Source organism: Chenopodium album, chromosome 7 (genome assembly GCF_948465745.1).
Source record: "Chenopodium album chromosome 7, dcCheAlbu1.1, whole genome shotgun sequence".
In the NCBI taxonomy this organism is placed as follows: Eukaryota; Viridiplantae; Streptophyta; class Magnoliopsida; order Caryophyllales; family Amaranthaceae; genus Chenopodium; species Chenopodium album.
Window position 1 is genome coordinate 15,919,840 of NC_137840.1, and position 18,938 is coordinate 15,938,777.

The window sequence follows — 18,938 nt, forward strand, 5'->3', positions numbered from 1 at the left end:
CGCTAGGAGACGGGTATAAGATCCGGGTGCCGCCTGAACTTGGCACCATCGCCTGGGGGGATGATCAACAGAACGCCAACAGTTATTTTGGCTGTTACGAGGCGGCGTTCAAAGCCGGCCTTCGCTTCCCCCTTCACCAGGCGGTGAGGGCTATTTTGAGGGGCTACGGCCTGGGGCTCTGGCAACTTACCCCCAACTCCTGGACCAACATTCTGGGGTATGTTGCCGCCTGTGAGTTCCAAGGGCTTAACCCCGGCTGGGAGGCTTTTGCAAGCATGCATTACCTCAGCAGGAGCCCAGGCGGCTGGAGGGCGTGGTACACTCTAACCACGCAGCCGCAATATATGATGACCTTGGACAAGGTCTCCAAGTTCGATGGCTGGAAACACAGGTTCTACCTGATGTCGGCCCCAACCAGACGGGAGAATTATGAATTCCGTCTGTACAATAAGAAGCCTGACTTGTTAGGCAGGAAGTGCGCTCTTCCCCGGATCCCAGAAGAGGACTTTGACAAGATTATTGAGGCAGACTTTTTTGGCCTCACAGACGCAACCTTGTCAACCGGGGAGACAATAAAAGTCCCCAAGAACTGGATCCCCAAGAGCGCCTGGTTCAGGGACGAGTGCTTCCTAGCCGCCTGCGGACTAGGGCACATGTTTTCCAAACGTATGCGCCTGAGTTTATATCCGTCTGTAGTATTTTTCTATCAAAATTGTTTTATGATATTAACCAACTTCCTTCTTTTTGCAGAGGAAGCATTAAGCATGTTGCAGACGGAGAAAACCCCAAAGCGATCCTCTGCTGTCATCCGCAAGGCGCTTGCGGAGAAGGCCGCGGCTGAGGTCAAAGCCAAGGTATTGAGCGCCTGACCCTTTCTTAAGCTCATTTTATAAACTGGCCGGATGGTTGCTATTTTTATAAAAATCGCCTGTCCCAACATGGACAAAGGCGTCCGGCGACACCCCTCCGGGTGCAATCGTCGCAGAGAACGGATTATCTGTCGGTTCTATGTATCCATACAGACGGCAAAAATTGAACGACCAAATTGGTCAACACATAGCCGTCTGGCTAAATAACTTGCGAAGGACGAATTTCCTAAATACCGGATGCCCATATGCATCAGTCGGTAATCAGCTGAAGTTCTCGCTTGGTTATTTATTTTAAAAAATGCACCTCACCCCAATTGGGGCAAGAGTTCAATGGCTATGAAATCTCTACCAAGACGGGCAAAAAATCGTCTGGGTAGTGACTGAACGCCTGTGATGCACGGCTGTGCACTTGGTTTGGGGCAATCACTATTGTGATTGATTGACTTACAAACATATCATGCTCTTTGCAGCATCAGACGTTTTCAAGTCAATCAACCAGCTCCAGCTCAAACCAATCACATAGCCGTCCAGGGGCAAAGACAGCCAGACTACTGATTAGTTAGGCAAGAAATCGCCGCATGCTTTTAATAAGATAGGCAAAAATTAAAAATTCAAATGCAAAATAATCAAAACCGACTTAGTCGGTGCAATTCATTAAAGTCCATCCAACCAAACGGTTGTAATGGATCAAATGTTAACCGGACCCCGTCCGGGAGAAAAATTGTTAATTAACACGGCTCCACAGCCGGTAAATACAGGGATACTCGGCACGCAGGCCGGAAAAATCAAGTTTTGGCATATAGCCGCTGAATAAAAAGAATTAAAAGAAATGATAAATTGGCATACTGCCGCTGAAGAGTCACTTCTGGCCTGCAGACGGAGCCTCCTGGTCCTCCCCCTTCTCCTCATCGTCTGAGGGAATTTCCTGCGCTTCACCAGGACCAGGAAGCTCAGGCGCGGACGGCTCATTGTTGCTGAGCCAGGCTTCAAAGGAGGCAGGCTCTGGCATGCCTTGCTCTCTCAAATACACCACGTACTCAGCATAGCTGTGTGCCATTGCCCAGATGCTATAATCAGCTTCTGGGTACAAGGCAGCCCAAGCAATCTTCATACGGGCGTCGTTGTCAGCATCGCTTTCAGCAACGAGGCGGTTTTGCTCCGCCTCCAGGGTTGCTGCAAAGTTTTTCTGAGCCTGAGCAGCATCCTTCTCCAGCCTCTCAACCTTGGTTTTCAGTTTACCAAGGTCCGCTTGGGCCTTCTTGAGCGCCTCATCAGCCTGCTTGGCGCTCTCGTCTGCCTTCTTTTGGGCCTCCTCCGCCCCCTTCTTGGCCGTCTCAGCATCCGTCACCCGCCGGTCGGCCGCCTTCAGATCTAGCTCCAGCTGCTGGATTTTAGACGCCTGTGTCATAATTATTGCTTTAGTTTCAAGTTCATTTACGATAGTTGGACTCTAACCTAGGCTGTGCCGTGTGTGTTGGTGATGCATCCATTTATTGCAAGAAATATGTACAGGCGGTGAAAAAAGAAAAGAGCTGAGAGAGACAGAGACGGTACCTTTGTAATTGGTATCTGAAGGAGGGCGGGTCCGGCTGGGTTGCGTAAGAACAAAAAGTTTCTTGCTTGCGCCTGACTCAAACGGATGGCTTCTGCTCTCTCAAAGTTTTCCTCTCTAGAAAATTTTTGTAAAACGTACAAAATTATGAGGGTAAAACGGCTATATATATGGGGTAAATACGGGGGCATTTCCGTAATTTACCTGGAAGGTGAACGGTTACTCTGTAACTGTAAAATTACCGCCAACCGAAGAGTGACATGTGTCACAGATGCCACGTGGCATGCCACGTCACATCTGTGAGGGGCAAATGTTTAGGGTATTTTTACCCTGCCACGTGGTCCAATCAGAGGGTGACACGTGTCAGCCTCAGATTGGTCCAAAATGGACCAACCCCTGTTTGACACGTGTCATTCCAGAGATAGAAGGGAAAAGGCGGCCTTCAGGCCCAAATCCCGAGAAAGCCGGAATACGGCGCAGCCCACCAATGATTAGGGTACAGTGACCTAATCAGGGGCAATTCCCAATGACCCTATAAATAGGGGGATGTTCCTCATTTTGAGAGGACGGTTTTTTGACCAATTATTGCAACTGTATTCTCTGACACCAGAGAAACACCTGAGCTTGGAATCCGAGCAGATACCCACCTAAATTTCCGTTCTCTTTATCCCGTTTCAAGTTACTAACTTGTGCGTCGGAGGCGGAGCACCACCCAACAGGTGTCTCCGTTGGTTTTGCAGGTACAGCTCACTGCGGATCAGTTTTCGTGTTGTAACTCTCCCAAGGGACAAAAAACACCCAAAACAAAGGGTATGCAAATGAAATATTCGCTTCCGCAATTCTAATTTCAAGTTCACATATCAAATATGAAAACACATTAGTTATATGTTGTTAATCTTAAACAAAATCTAATATATATATATAAAGGGGAGTTTTTTCCCGAGATTTTAGAGCGCCATGTAGGATTTTTATTTTTAAAAAATTATTAGAGCGCCACATATGATTAATATTTTTAAAACGCTACAATAGGATTATGCCACCTAAAATTAGTTAACGTGCCACGTAAGATTATAAATTATAGTTATATCCAATAAATAATTCAAGTGCCACATAAGCATAATTGACCAATGAGATTTTAATGGTTACATTAATTGAATACGAAATATTATCTTTTGAGATTAGGAATTTTATCTAATATTTTAAAACAAATACGGAGAAAATGATATATTACGTACAACTAATAAAATAACAAATGTAATCACATAAATATAAAAAATATTTTTTAGAAAAAAATAGATCGACCCGTGCATTGCACGGGCTTCATCTAGTTATCTTATATTTTCGATCTTTAAATTACATATTAGTATTTAGTTGTAAACGATATGAAAAATAAAAAATAAAAATCAGATTGCTTCTTTTACTACAAATATAATTAAATTTAAAAAAAAAATCTAAATTACAACTACTAATTTACTACTACTGTGAGTATGATAAGCTCAAAAAATTACTAGTAAAATAAACCCTTAGTTTAACTTCTGGAAATGCATCATCACATTTATCTTAATTATATGCTTTTGTCTATTTAAAAAAAAATGTTTTTGTTGTTTCATTGTTAAGATCTTAATCAAAGTTTAGACGTAGAGCATAACCCTAAAAAATTATATATGTTATACTTTTATCATTCCGGAATGCTCTAGATGAGATCTAGGGTTTATTATTATCTAAGCAAATCCTAGTTATATTGTATTCTTTTCCCAATTTCTCTCATGTTCCCTTTACTTCACAACACGTTATCATCACCAGGACTCTACCCAACCGATTAAAATCAAGTCTTGTCAATTCAATAGAAGGTAAGCTTTAAAATTCTCTTTAAATTGTTTGTTAGTCACTGAAAGTTTTCTACTTTACCTTGATTTATAATTTAGTTTTTTTTTTTTTTTTTTTTTATTCCTAATAACATGACACTGAACATTCATTATTAATTTGTTTGCAAATGATATTCGAAAGTTATTAGGAACGAATATCGTGTAATTAGGCAAAAGGTATTTCATATATTTGATCTTATTTTAGGATAGCTTCCTAAACTCTGACTTGATGTGCAAGAGCTAAGACCGAGGTGGTTGCATTGTGTAAATTTTATTATGTAAACGATAATAATAACCAAGTTTTGTATGTATCTTAAAAAAGTTTTTTTGTAGGTTGATTTGCCAAACTTAAGAAAGTATTAATTGGTTGAAGGAATACTAAATTATTAAAGGCATAATTTTAATGTGTGCGTGCAATACAGATTGACGAACGAGGGTTTTTCCAACTCTTGAGTGCAAAGTTTAATAAAGTAGATTAGAGTACATATTTTGTATGAATTTCATTGTGCAATTATTGTAATTGTTACTCCATAGAATATATCTTGCATGTATTTTATATTTATCATATTTATTGTAGGATAACTATTCAATGGCTACATAAAAATTGTGAAATTTGTATAATACACCAGGGTGTACCATGCTCATGGTACACCTGATGACGTGGCGTAACTAATTTGCTAAAATCTAATTATAAGGAAACAAAAAAAAATCTATCTTAATTATAGGTAGTTAGATGAAATTGTCGTTAAAAAAAAAAAACAGAGAGTTTTTTCAGTTTTTTTTAATTTTTTTTTAATTTTTTTTATCGATAATTGAAATTTTCAATTTTTGAAATATTTTAGAGAGAGAAAACTACAGAGATTTTAAAAGTTTACAGAGAGAAAATTATAGAGAGAAAGATACAGAGATTAATTTGATACCGATCCATAGAAAACTTTGTAGAAGAAGTTAATAATGGTTTATCAATCTGAATTTCGCCATGATTCTGATGCTAGATTTGTTGGTGGTGATGATGATGATCATATCAATAATGAAGGTGAATTCGAGGATTTCGTAAACAGAAATGAAGGTAAATTGTTTAATAGATTATCTTTTCTTTTGTGATTTCATCCTTTTTATTGTTTGATTTAGGTTTTATTGCTAAATTAAATTTTCGTTTATGTTTATAAATATATATTTATTTTTACATCAATAGGTTTAAGGTTGAATATGATGTGCTTTTATCATTTAGTTATGTTCTTTTATGTAACTTATATTTATTAGTGCTTTAAAAACACATGTACATTTGCTAAATATATATGTACTTTGTTGTACTCTTTATGTATGTTGCTGAAATCAATTTGTATATATCAAAGAACATCATTAACATATCAAAGAACATCATTAACATATTAAAGAACATAATTGATATATTAAAGAACATCATTGATAAATTAAGGGATTTACGTTCTTTTTAAAAAAATAGAATAACAAACGTTCAAAAGATAAATTGCTATCTTACCAGATACAGATATTTCTATTGTTTTAGGTTTTATGAGGCAAGTGAATCAGAATTGTTTGACACAAAAGTTAAGTCTGATGAAGAGGCTTATGAGTTGTATAATAGTTATGCCTTTAAGCACGGTTTTGGTATACGTAAGGATAAGTTGAATCGTAGAGAAGACAAAGTTACAATCGACAACGCTTTTTTGTATGTTCTTTTGCTGGCTTTAAACAAGAGAAGAAACCTGGTGAAGAGCCAAAAGTGTACCAAAAGAGGAATTTCCGCACAGGTTGCAAAGCTCATATTCAATTTGATGTTGATAAGAATTCTGGGTTGTTTGTCATGGTCAATCACACTATGGATCATAATCACAGCAGGGTTCCTGTTCCAAAGAGACATTTGATAAGGTCTCATAGGAAGGTAAAGGAACATTCTATCTTTGTTCTTTTTTAATGCAAATAACTTCATACATTCTTTTTTCTAATAACATTATGTTTATTTTTGTAAGTAATATGTTCTTTTTTATATAGGTCACTGAGGAACAAATTGCCATGCTTAGCAGTTTGACTGAGAGTAGTATACCTGTTGCTGATGCAGTGCGCGTTTTAAAACATCAAGCTGGTGGTGAGGCAAATCTTAGTTTTCTTTGTAGTGATGCTTATGGTGCTTTATCTGCACACAAGAAAATGAAGTTTGATGGATGTGATGCAAAGCAACTACTTAGCTACTTTAAGGAGAGGAAATGCAACGAATTTGACTTCTATTATGATTTTGATGTTGATGAGTAAGGTCATTTGCAGTCTTTCTTCTTTCGTGATAATAGAATGAAAGTAGATTATGATGCATTTGGAGACTTATTGGTCCACGATACGACGTATCGTACAAACAAATATGGTATGATATGTGGTCCTTTTGTTGGAATGAACCATCATAATAACAATGTTATGTTTGGTATTGGCTTTTTGATTAACGAAAACTGTGAGTCATTTGAGTGGTTGTTTACCACTTTTCTGAAATCTATGGGGGGCAAACAACTAGAGACAATAATGACTGACAAAGCTCAAGCAATGGCCAAAGCAATAAGGATTGTTTTCCCGAACTCTCGTCATCGTTTATGCACTTGGCATATTGGGGAGAATGCAAAAAAAAAAAAAAATCACAGGACTAAAGGCCAAGGAAGGTTTTAACGATTTGTTTGATATTGTTTTGAAATACACAGATACTATTCAGGAATTTGAGCATTATTGGTCAAGGTAATTTTATGTGTTATTTATATTTAACTATGTTCTTTATTTTTTTAATACCTCAACATGCTCTTTTTTATAACAAAAATATTCTTATTTATAAACCAATAAAGTACTTCTTTAGTATTTTAATATAGCATTATTTGGCATGAGTATAATACATGGTGTTCTTAATACGTTTTACTTTTATTTTTCTTTATTCCTAATTTATATATATATATATATATATATATATATATATATATATATATATATATATATATATATATATATATATATATATATATATATATATATATATATATATATATATATATATATATATATATATATATATATATATATATATATTCTTTTATTTAACATTAATGTTCTTTGTGTAATCTTTAATGTCCTTTTGCAGCATGCAGAATAAGTACAAATGCGCAGATAACAAATGACTCCAAATTTTGTATAATATAAGAGAGATGTGGTGTCCTGCATATTCCAAAGATTATTTTATAATAGTTTAACTGGTAACCGACATCTAGTATGAGCAGATATTGGAATTTTGGAGCACGCAAGGAGGATTTATACAATCCAAATTTATTTACATTTTGAAGATAATTTTGTGAGTACTGTTCCTTGCACAGCTAGGGTCATAGGAATGCAACCTCCTCTTTATGAATATCATGTGGGTCATCCCAAAAAAGATCTGCTAATGCATACAGTTGCATTTGATGAATCAACTGTCACGGTTGATTGTACTTGTAATTATTTTGGTGAGGTCGGTCTACTATGCAAGCATTCACTTCGTGTCCTACACTTGAGCAATTTAACTTATATACCTAAGAGGTACATTTGTAAGAGATGGACAAAAGGTGCTATGTGCACAAGGGTTGATGATAATGTTGTTGCTGAAAAGGGTGTCACACCTTCTAGTGTATGGAGATTGCATTTTATTCGAACTTTTATTGGACTTGTCGATCGGGCGCAAAATGACTTAGCTGCTCGAACAACCATTGAGGAAGCAATTACTGAGTGTTCTAATAGGATTAATCTTTTACAATTAAAAGATAAAGATGAACCATGTTCCTCGACAACTAATCAACATGAAGCTGCTCCAGACAATGGTGAAGGCAACCTTTTAGAACCACAAAATTTTGAAGAAGAAGTTCTTGAAAAAGAGGATATTGTGGAAGAAGAACCTGCAGTTGATGTTGAAGTGAAAGATCCAATCCAAAAGAGGAAAAAGGGACAAAAAAACACAAGATTGAAGAGTACCCAAGAAAAGATTTGCAACAAGCTCAAGGGTCAAAAGATTAAGTCGTGGAAAAAGAAAAGTACGAAAGGGGTTTCAAAAATGAAACAAAAGGCTCAAACTACGATTAAGGTAATTTATGCCTTATGTTCTTTATGATATTTGACAGGTTTTTTTGGTCGGGGTCAAATGTTCTTTTTATAAAGTTATATTGTTCTTTTTACTAATACAATGGTATTTCTTTTTTAGCAAGGATTATTTGGCTGTCCTCGAAGGAAATATTCTGGCGCATTCAACTGAATTTGGAGGTTCTTTGGAGGTTTTTGAGCCTGACGATTATTTTGGAGTAAATGTAATACGTTCATCAAATTAAGAATTCATTTACACTTGTTTACTGCTCTAGATTTATGTTTTCTTGGAACACCATCTTTTTTAATATTTTTTTTCCTAATAGAACATTTAATTTCAGTTTAATTAATGTTGCAAGACATATTGTTTTGACATACAAGTTTATTCAAGTGACATACAACTTTATTCAAGTGACACAATGTACAACCACTAGTAGAAAAAAAGCATTAGGCACCCCCCATATGGCACCGGTTCAGGCTAAACCGGTGCCCAAAATCGGTCTAGAAATGGGTGGGATTGTACCAAAAGAGAAAAGGCACCGGTTCAGGCTGAACCGGTGCCAAAAATAAAAAAAGGCACCGGTTTGAACCGGTGCCATTCAAACCGGTGCCAAATTCAAAAAAAAAACCGCGCCTTTCTCTTTTCTTCCTCTCTTTCTCTTTCCTTTCCTTCATTCGTTCATCCCTTCTTTCGTTCTCTTTCAGAGTATTTGAAGTGCCTCCCCCTTTTCCCTCCACCACAGCCGCCACCTTCACCTCCACCACAATCGAAAACCACCGCCGTTAATTCTCCCTGCCCTGCCCTTCTCTGTCTTTCACGGCCGACCTCCACCGCCCTTCTTTGTTCGAAACAATTAACAACAGCAGCGCGCACCGCCTCCACCTCCACCAGCGCGCACTGCCTCCACCTCCACCAGCGCGCACCGCCTCCACCTCTGCGCTGCCTCCGCTAGTGCGCACCACCTTCTGTCGACCTCCACCAGCGAGGGTCTTCCTCATTCTCTCATCCCCTTAGCTTCTTCCACCTCCAACTAATTTAGGGTAAGATTAAAATTGTGCTACATTATTGGGTTTTATGATTCTGATTGACTTTATTGTTGATTAAAATATCTGCTGATTACAATGGCAGTATGTTCTGCTATTCATCTGAATTATTGTGATTTGTGAGATGTTGGGGTTATTATGCAAATTAATTGTATGTTTGTTCTTCATAGGTTGATTGAGTATTATTTCCAAGCTGTTGCTGGCTGTGAAATTTGTTTATGATGCCTTGTTTTGGGGAGTTTGGTTTTTGTATGTTTTAATGTGTATATTAGTGACCTTGCTTCTAATTAGTTGTGAATAAATTAGAAAATTGTGAATAAATTAGAGAATTGTGATTACATTATAGATTTGTGAATAATTTAGAGAATTGTGATTAAATTAGAGAATTGTGCATAAATTAGAGAAATAGTGATATTGCCACTTAATTAGTTGTGAATAAATTAGAGAATTGTGAATACATTAGAGATTTGTGAATATATTAGAGAATTAGTGACGTTGCTAATTTTTGTTTTTTTAATATATAGATTCATATGTGAATTGAAGCAAGAGTTTAATTAGCTTGAGGACTACGTACATATATATTGAGCTCAAGTGGGTATTTGCTATATTGGTATGACTACTAAACTTTACTTAGCTATATTTCTTTCTATTCATCCATTTAATAAAAGTTTATTCATGAAATTGCAACTTGTGTATTGTTTAATTGCAAATAAATACAACAATATATAGAATACTTGGATTGCATCATCATATGCCTAGATACCCGTTCAAGGCTTTCTCATTAGGAGAAAGTCTTGAATAGTCCCCGGTTGGGACTGTTCTTGAATGTGTACTCTCACTTAGGTGGTGAATGTATGTTTTCTTTTCGATTTTAAGGAACATCTCGGCTTACCATTTCCTCACTATGTTCTCTGGGTACATATGTGGGTAATTAATTATCTACATCGTGTACTTGGAGAACTAGGGGGAAATGCTGCCGGATTTTCCTTAAAATTGGAAAGTTGACATACATTTACTAGTGAGAGTAGACATTCAAGGATGGGTTAGGTTGGAGTGATAAGGACCCTTTGGAAACATGCATTTTTTCACTATATGAATGGTATATTCACGTTTTGTACTTGAATTTGATTTACATAAAATATGTAGCACTTACACATTATAATTATATGGTGCTATATATATGTTTAGAGACAATTTACTAAATGGAGAAGGATCGTGGTTGGATGTATGGTAGACGCGATACATTGGAATTTTGGAATGGGGTTCAAGAGTTTTGCGAGAGGGCTTTAGCTTATCAACGCACACTGGGAGGCAAAGGCCTTTATTGTCCTTGTGTTGATTGTAATTGTGTGAATGTGGTCGATAGTGTTGAAATCATTAGAGATCATGTATTATGTCGTGGGTTTAGGCAATTTTACCATGTGTGGATTTGGCACGGAGAAAGTGGAGAGTACAGTGGGGATCTTGATCGGAATGATGTGCGTGCTAGAAGCACTGAGATTCATGTGGACGAGGAATACGAGAATGATGAGTATATTGTTGATAATGGTGAGGATGGAGCCGATGAAGATCAGGCGGATGAGGTCGAGGATGAACAAGTGGATGAGATGTTGCAAGGTGTTGAAGGTGAAGTGTTTGAATTATTATCGGAGGCTTCCAAAAAGCCTTTGTATCCCGGGTGCAAAAAATACTCCAAACTATCGGCCGTGCTAACACTTTTCAACATTAAGTCGAAGCATGGGTGGACGGACATCAGTTTTACTTCTTTGTTGACCGCATTAAGTGATATGTTGCCTGATGGGAATGAAATTCCTAAGTCTTATTATTATGCAAAGAAGCTCATGTGTTCCTTTGGTTTGGAGTATAAGAAGATACATGCATGTCCTAGTGACTGTATTTTGTATCGAAATGAGTATGAAAAACTGCAGGAGTGTCCACGATGCAAGCGGTCGCGGTACAAGCGCATGAGTTGCAATCCTGGCACGGAGGGACTTCCTGCTAAGGTGTTGTGGTATCTTCCCATTATTCCAAGGTTTAAGCGTCTGTTCTCAATACCAAAAGACGCTAAAAACTTGAGGTGGCATGCAGAGGGAAGAAAGAAAAACAGAATGCTGAAGCATCCAGCTGACTCTCCACAGTGGAAGAACATTGATTTGAAGTTTGAGGGATTTGGTAATGAAGTCATAAATTTAAGGCTTGGGTTGTGCACGGACGGGATGAATCCATTTGGCACTCTTAGTACCCAACACAGCACATGGCCGGTACTTTTAGTGATTTATAATTTGCCTCCTTGGCTGTGCATGAAACGTAAGTATGTAATGCTTTCATTGCTAATAACTGGTCCTAAGCAACCTGGAAACGACATAGATGTTTACCTTGCGCCGCTTATTGACGACTTGAGAAAGATGTGGGACGAAGGGGTTTCCGTTTTCGATGCTCATCAGAACGAGATGTTCACATTGCGTGCAGCCCTTATGTGGACCATGAATGACTTCCCTGCATATGGCAACTTGTGTGGGTACAAGGTCAAAGGGAAAAAAGCATGCCCCATATGTATTGATGACACATCAAGCGTATACCTGACTCATTCTCACAAAGATGTGTACCTACGGACTCGAAGGTTCCTTAGGCGTGATCATCCGTACCGTAGGCAGAAAAAGGCTTTCGATGGACCGTGGAAGAGGATACTGCGCCTAGACCATTGACTGGTGCTGAGATTAGTGCTCGGGTGAAAGGGATACAAACGGTGTTTGGAAAATCAGAAAAAACTATGATCTCAGCTGCTCTGTTTAAGAAAGAATCAATCTTTTGGAAGCTGCCGTACTGGAGAGAACATGACGTTAGGCATTGTCTTGATGTGATGCATATAGAGAAGAATGTGTGTGATGCTCTTTTGGGGACGCTTATGAATATCCCAGGCAAAACAAAGGACGGAAAGGGTGCTCGGTTAGATTTGCAAGAGATGGGGATTCGTCCAGAATTGTGGCCTCAAGAAAAGGTCAGAAAGGGAAAGGAGCCGAGAATAGAAGATGAAAGTGTTTCGAAAAAAGGGAAGGAGAAGAACAAGGGAAAGGGAAAGGCCAAAGATGCGTCAAAGAAGAAAGATAAGGGTAAAGGGAAGGATGAAAAGAATTATTTACCCCCGGCTTGCTATACATTGTCAAGGGTAGAGAAACGTATGTTTTGTGCATGTTTGTACGGCATTAAGGTTCCATCAGGGTACTCATCTAACATGAAAAGATTTGTAACCTTAAATGGAGAATTGAAGCTGACAAGTATGAAATCCCATGATTGTCACATTATGATGCAAGTATTCCTACCGATTGCAATCCGTGGAATTCTACCGAAACACGTGAGGGAAGAGATTACAAGCCTTTGTTCGTTTTTCAATACAATTTGTAGCAAAGTTCTTGATCCTTGTACACTAGATGCTTTGCAAGCTGATGTGGTTGTGACTTTGTGCAAATTTGAGATGTATTTCCCACCCTCATTTTTTGACATAATGGTTCATCTGGTTCTTCATTTGGTGCGTGAGATTAAGTTGTGCGGTCCAGTGTTCATGAGGTGGTGATACCCTTTTGAAAGACACATGGGTACATTACAAGATAAAGTACGGAACCGAGCTCACCCTGAAGGAAGTATAATGCAAGGGACAATGGGTGAGGAGATAGGTAACTTTGTGGCGGACTACATAGCCCTTGCTCAACCTATTGGTCTTTCTACTTCTCGACATGAAGGTAGACTTGATGGTCATGGCACAATTGGGTCGAAACGAATGTCACCAGACCAAGATCAGTTCTTACAAGCACACCTTTATGTGTTGCACCATGTTTCAGATGTGCACCCATATTTAGACGAGCACATGGCTTGTTTGCGTGCCGAATTTCCATCCAAAGGTGAAAGGGCACTTATGCAGTTGCATAATAAGAAATTTGTTGATTGGTTTCGTGAACGAGTAATGAGTGGATTGAATGATACTAATGTGACCGATACAGTACGGTGGCTTGCGTACGGTCCTAGGGATGATGTCCGTTCATTTGAGGGATATGACATCAATGGGTACACTTTTTGGACCGAGGCTCGTGATTTGAAATCTTCCTCCACCCAAAACAGTGGTGTAACTCTTGTGGCGTCGTCAAGGGAGTTTGCAAGTTCTAAGGATAAATCACCTGTCGATGCAGAGTTGTCATACTATGGTCGAATTCAAGAAATATGGGAGCTTGATTATTGTGACTTCACGGTTGCTCTTTTCAAGTGTAAGTGGGTTGATAATATCAGGCGAAACGTCAAACATGAGGACTTTACTCTTGTAGATCTTGGCCACTTGAATGATAGTGCGGAACCATTTATCCTTGCATCTCAAGCTAAGCAAGTGTTCTACGTAACTGACCCAATGGATTCAAAATGGTCTATAGTGCTAGCTGGCAAAAGAAGAATCCTAGGCATTAGAGATGTTGAGGATGAGGAAGAATATGATGCGTTTGATGATTCAGCACCTTTCACTGTTCCTAGACCTGGAGTACTAAATGACATAGACAACGAAGCAGGTTATATGCGATCAGACCACAACGAAGGAATTTCAGAATGAGGTAGTTTGATTAAAAGTTAGTAATGGTTTCATTGCAAATATAGTTTAGTTATCATGTATATAGGAGCATAAGTAAGCGAAAATGATATATTTGTAGTTTGAAATTGCCTAAGTGTACTCATTATCATGCATATACAAGGTTATAGGACCATAAGTAGGTGAAACTGGCATAAATAGCTTCTACTTAACCCAACTCCTTTGTTTTGTGTATGAACTAACATTTATTCATTCTAACAACCTATTTTCCATATGTAGATTGAAATTGGAATTTTGTACTCATTATCATGGATATACAAGGTTATAGGACCGTAATAAGTAGGTGAAAATGGCTAAAATAGCTTATACATAACCATAATAACTATCATGCATATACTTTACTATACACTAATATTGTTTTATGATTGCTTTGACAGGTGCTTATATCTCATGGCGGACGATCATGATCCTCGTTTGGTAGAGGACATTGACGATGATGAGTATGAGGACGAGTACGAGGATGACAACTCCGATGATAGTGATGCTCCTTATGATGTGAATAAGGAGGATGACTTGGGTGAGCCAGAGGACCAGGCTCAAGATGAGTTCGAGCGTAGGCTTGACGATTTTGAAAAGTTAGCTGAACGTGCACCGGCCATTGAAAATACAGCACGTGAGATTGTTGGTGAGAACCCGACTCCTGAAAGTCAAGGCCAAGGACAAGATGAAAACAACATAGGTGGTGGAGGGGGGGAAAAGGCACCGGCTGAAAGAAAAACAAGGGGTCCGACGAGAAGCTTTAAGAAACCGGACGGTCCCATGGTCTTGGAGTATGACAACAAAGGCCAACCCGGGCCCAAATGGCGTCGACAATATGCTAATCAAGTTGGCTTATGTTCGCGGAAAATCCCCATTACACTTGTAATGCGGCAAGTACCTCCGGGTTTGATTCAAGCATTTTGGGATGATACAAGGGTAAGTGTGTTTTTGGCACATTTAGACAATTTAAGATACCTTAACCTTATGATTGTTTTTAAATAGAAACCAATAATCGGTTTTAATTTGTGCTTGCAGAGGCAGTTTTCTATTCCTAATGATCCCGAGAAGAAAAAGGTGTTTGTCTCTTTATTAGCGGAAAGATTCAGAGGCTTTAAGACCAAGTTGACTAATCGGTGGATCCATAAGAAGAAGAAGGTGCAAACAAAGAAGAAGAATGCCAAAGAGGATAACCGTCTCCCATGGCAAATATGGCCGACCGTGTCAAAAGATGATTGGGAAGAGTTCGTTAGAATGAAGAGTCAAAAGAAAGCCATTGTAAGTTTGTGTAAATCTGATGTCAATTGAATAATAGCTTGACACTTTTTGTATTAATGAGACTAACATTTTTTGTTTTGTAGGAACTTCGAGAGCAAAATCAAGCGAATGCAGAAAAGAAGGAATACGTCCATCGTATGGGTCCTAAGACTTTTGCTGAAAAGAGACCTGAGTGGGCCGCTTCGGGTTTATACCCTAAAGCGCTTCTAGTGGCATCGAAGGAACCCTCTAGTTCCACGATCACTACCTTGGTGAGTCGTGCCGGTGATTTCTTTTGTTCTCTCCATTCGTTTGATAAGAAAACCGGAAAATGGTTCATCAAGGGTCCGGAAGCTAAAAAAACTGGCAGATAAGCTAGTAAGTTACCTATGAATTGTTGAAATTAAGTCACTTTTGCATCTAACCATTAACTGTTTTACTGACCTCATTTTTCCTTATGCTATAGCTTGAGCACACTCAAGAGATGGTGGAGGGCAAATTTGAACCAAGTATTGAGAATGACCCTTTCACCATGGCTTTGGGAAGGCCATACCATCCAGGACGAGTAGTAGGTTCGGGAGGGTCATTGCTTGGATGGAATAAGGTGATGGGTCCCGAATACACAAAATCGGGTACATCTCGAGCCAGTGTTAACTCACCGGGGGAGTTGGATGCCAAGGTGGCATCAATTAAGGAACAAGTACGCAACGAGTTAGTTGGTGAATTTAATGCTTACCGACTTTGCCGTTCCTCACGAGTACCCCGGTTGACTCATGTTCTGAACCAAAAGGACAAGGAGAAGGTGATAGACATGGAGGAGATGAGATACGTGGTGAAGATGTGTCACCTCAGGTAAAATCAACTGGGTTATTAAAAGTTTTAAAATACCGAGTTAATTGAGATTTTAGGTGCAATGATTGATGTACTGTTGTAGGTTCCTACTCCTACACATGCGGACTCGAGGGAGCTTGAAAATCCAACACCGCATGAATTTCCAGAGTTACAGGTAATTTGTAACCCTCTACCTTAATGAATTTTGTTATATCTATGTTGTTGTAAAAGTCCTACTTAACTATCTTCTTTTTATATATTTACTTGTGTAGGAAGACACCCGGTGTGCACTTCTAGCCCCGGGGCATGCAAATAGTACCGTGTTGAGTTTGGTGGCGTATGGTAGTGCCCAACCGACGACGGGTGCTACGGCGGGGCCACATCATTACTCTGTTGGGATCGATTCAGTGGTTGCGGGGTTCGAAGACATCCCACTACCCGTACCGATAGAGGAGGTTGAGATAACAACACTTTGGCAAGCTGTAGGTAGCTTCGTTGATTGGCCACGTGCATGGGTGAAGTTGATAAATAAGGAGGTAAATTAGCTACTCACTTGAGTATTTCATCATTTCATCAAAAAGTAGCCATTTTGAGCCGAAATGGCTACTTACTTGCCTTTTTTCTTCATTTCTCAACTTAAAAACTTCTTGCATCTCAAAACAACTCATAATCACATATTTATAAGTGTTTGTCATTTCAAATGACATAAAAATCGCCAAGTTGGTTGTTTTTGGGTCAAATTCATAAAAAAAGGCCATTTTGAGCCGAAATGGCTACTCACTTGCCTATTTTCTTCATTTCTCAACTTATAAACTCCTTGCATCTCAAAACAACTCATAATCACATATTTATAAGTGTTTGTCATTTCAAATTACATAAAAATCACCAAGTTCTAAGTTTTTGGGTCAAATTCATAAAAAAAAGCCATTTTGAGCCGAAATGGCTACTCACTTGCCTATTTTCTTCATTTCTCAACTTATAAACTCCTTGCATCTCAAAACAACTCATAATCACATATTTATAAGTGTTTGTCATTTCAAATTACATAAAAATTTCCAAGTTCTAAGTTTTTGGGTCAAATTCATAAAAAAAAGCCATTTTGAGCCGAAATGGCTACTTACTTGCCTTTTTTCTTCATTTCTCAACTTAAAAACTTCTTGCATCTCAAAACAACTCATAATCACATATTTATAAGTGTTTTTCATTTGAAATTACATAAAAATCACCAAGTTCTAAGTTTTTGGGTCAAATTCATAAAAAAAAGCCATTTTGAGCCGAAATGGCTACTCACTTGCCTATTTTCTTCATTTCTCAACTTATAAACTCCTTGCATCTCAAAACAACTCATAATCACATATTTATAAGTGTTTGTCATTTCAAATTACATAAAAATCGCCAAGTGCCTATTATAAGTGATTGTGAGTTGAAACTTATTATTTCCTAAACTATTTCAGATTCCCAATGGAAGCAAAACTTCAAAGAAAGAGGGTGGAGAAGCCTAAAAGAATTGATCAACCTAAGAAGAAGCTTAGTGAACAACAGTCCAAGAGTGAACAAGCGTCGAAGTTGCACTCTTCGAAAGGTTCACCCATGCCACCTACTCCAATTGTTGAAGACATTGTTCTTCAATCGCTCTCTACTGACATGACCTTTCTTCACAACCGTGCTTGTCATTTGGTCGATCCCATGGAAGTTGCACTTCCTAAGGCAATGTTCCACTATGATGAGGATGCAATTGCATGGATCAGCAAAGAAGATGTGAAGGAATTTCTACGTGGTGCAAAGCTTAACATTTCCCTCATTCAAACATTCATGAGGTAACTTCAATGCCTACATAAAGTTCATACTTTTTTCAAGTTATTCAAATTGATGGTGATTATCCTACATCTGATAAATTAATCAATGTTCATGCACGCAGAGCACTACAGGAGCACTTAACTGACACTGATTCTCCGTGTAAAGTTGGGTGGTTATGCCCCGAGCAGTTATCCACTACTAAAATCATAGGCAACCCCCATGACGTGTTGTACTATGTTGAACAGAGTATAAGGGAATCAACGCGTACGGGAGACAAGTTCATATTCGCCCCATGTTATAGAGAGTATGACTAACCATGTCAAATTCAATCGATTTGGCCTCATTATATGTTGACTCCTAAATATTAATTACCTTGTCTATTGTGAACTTATGTAGGGAGCATTGGAGCCTCATGGTGATTTGTAATTCCACTAACACAATTTATCACCTTGATTCAGCTCGATCATCGAAGAAGTGGCTCGTGAAGTCTATATTGCAAAAGTAAATATATATAGCAACCTATAGTGATGATTATTGCTAATAATAACTAATTTAGTAATCATACGACTAATCAAATTTGATTGTATTTTTTATACTACAGTGTTATGAAGAAGCTACATTGTCGTGCTCCAAAGGGTCCAACATGGAAGACACCGTTGGTAATTTACATGATATTATTGTGATTATCTTGAAAATCTATGGTAGTAAATATTTGCTCATTTCCTTTGCATGTTTCACTGATGTGATTTGTTTGTCATATGCTAGTGCGCACAACAAGAGAATGGACTTGATTGTGCTTTGTATGTGATGAGATTCATGCTTGACATTGTGACTAATTGTACGGACACTCAACAGCTTGATGAGGTAAGTCCTAAAATTTCTTGAAATGCTATATTGATGTAATTTCTAGCCTTAGACACCTAATATTATCCAACAATGACATGTTATGAGAAACAAAAAGGCTATTTCACAAGAAAGGTAGAAAATGGGTTGAATAGAAGTCATATGGGCCATATTAGGGCCATTTT

General features: G+C 38.2%; 1 protein-coding gene and 1 long non-coding RNA gene across 2 annotated transcripts; both read left to right on the forward strand.

The window, feature by feature from the left end:
• Positions 1–5,240: 5,240 nt before the first annotated feature.
• LOC145640048 (protein FAR1-RELATED SEQUENCE 5-like) lies at positions 5,241–6,557 on the forward strand. Its single transcript, XM_081691359.1, has 5 exons — positions 5,241–5,355; positions 5,482–5,488; positions 5,815–5,915; positions 6,005–6,189; positions 6,300–6,557. Exons 1-5 carry the CDS (start codon positions 5,241–5,243, stop codon positions 6,555–6,557), a joined length of 666 nt encoding a protein of 221 aa, XP_081547485.1.
• Positions 6,558–16,097: 9,540 nt separating this feature from the next.
• Positions 16,098–16,490, forward strand: LOC145640950 (uncharacterized). The gene is made up of 3 exons (XR_014115031.1): positions 16,098–16,134; positions 16,217–16,288; positions 16,386–16,490. It is a non-coding gene; the product is annotated as an uncharacterized LOC145640950 (long non-coding RNA).
• The last annotated feature ends 2,448 nt before the right edge of the window (positions 16,491–18,938 follow it).

What these genes read in the sequence shown, in the direction of transcription:
- LOC145640048 (XM_081691359.1), top strand. Translation starts at nt 5,241, where the DNA reads ATGGTTTATCAATCTGAATTTCGCCATGATTCTGATGCTAGATTTGTT. An exon ending in TGCCTTTAAGCACGGTTTTG is followed by an intron (nt 5,916 to 6,004) that starts GTATACGTAAGG and finishes GCTTTAAACAAG; the next exon opens with AGAAGAAACCTGGTGAAGAG. An exon ending in TGATAAGGTCTCATAGGAAG is followed by an intron (nt 6,190 to 6,299) that starts GTAAAGGAACAT and finishes TTTTTTATATAG; the next exon opens with GTCACTGAGGAACAAATTGC.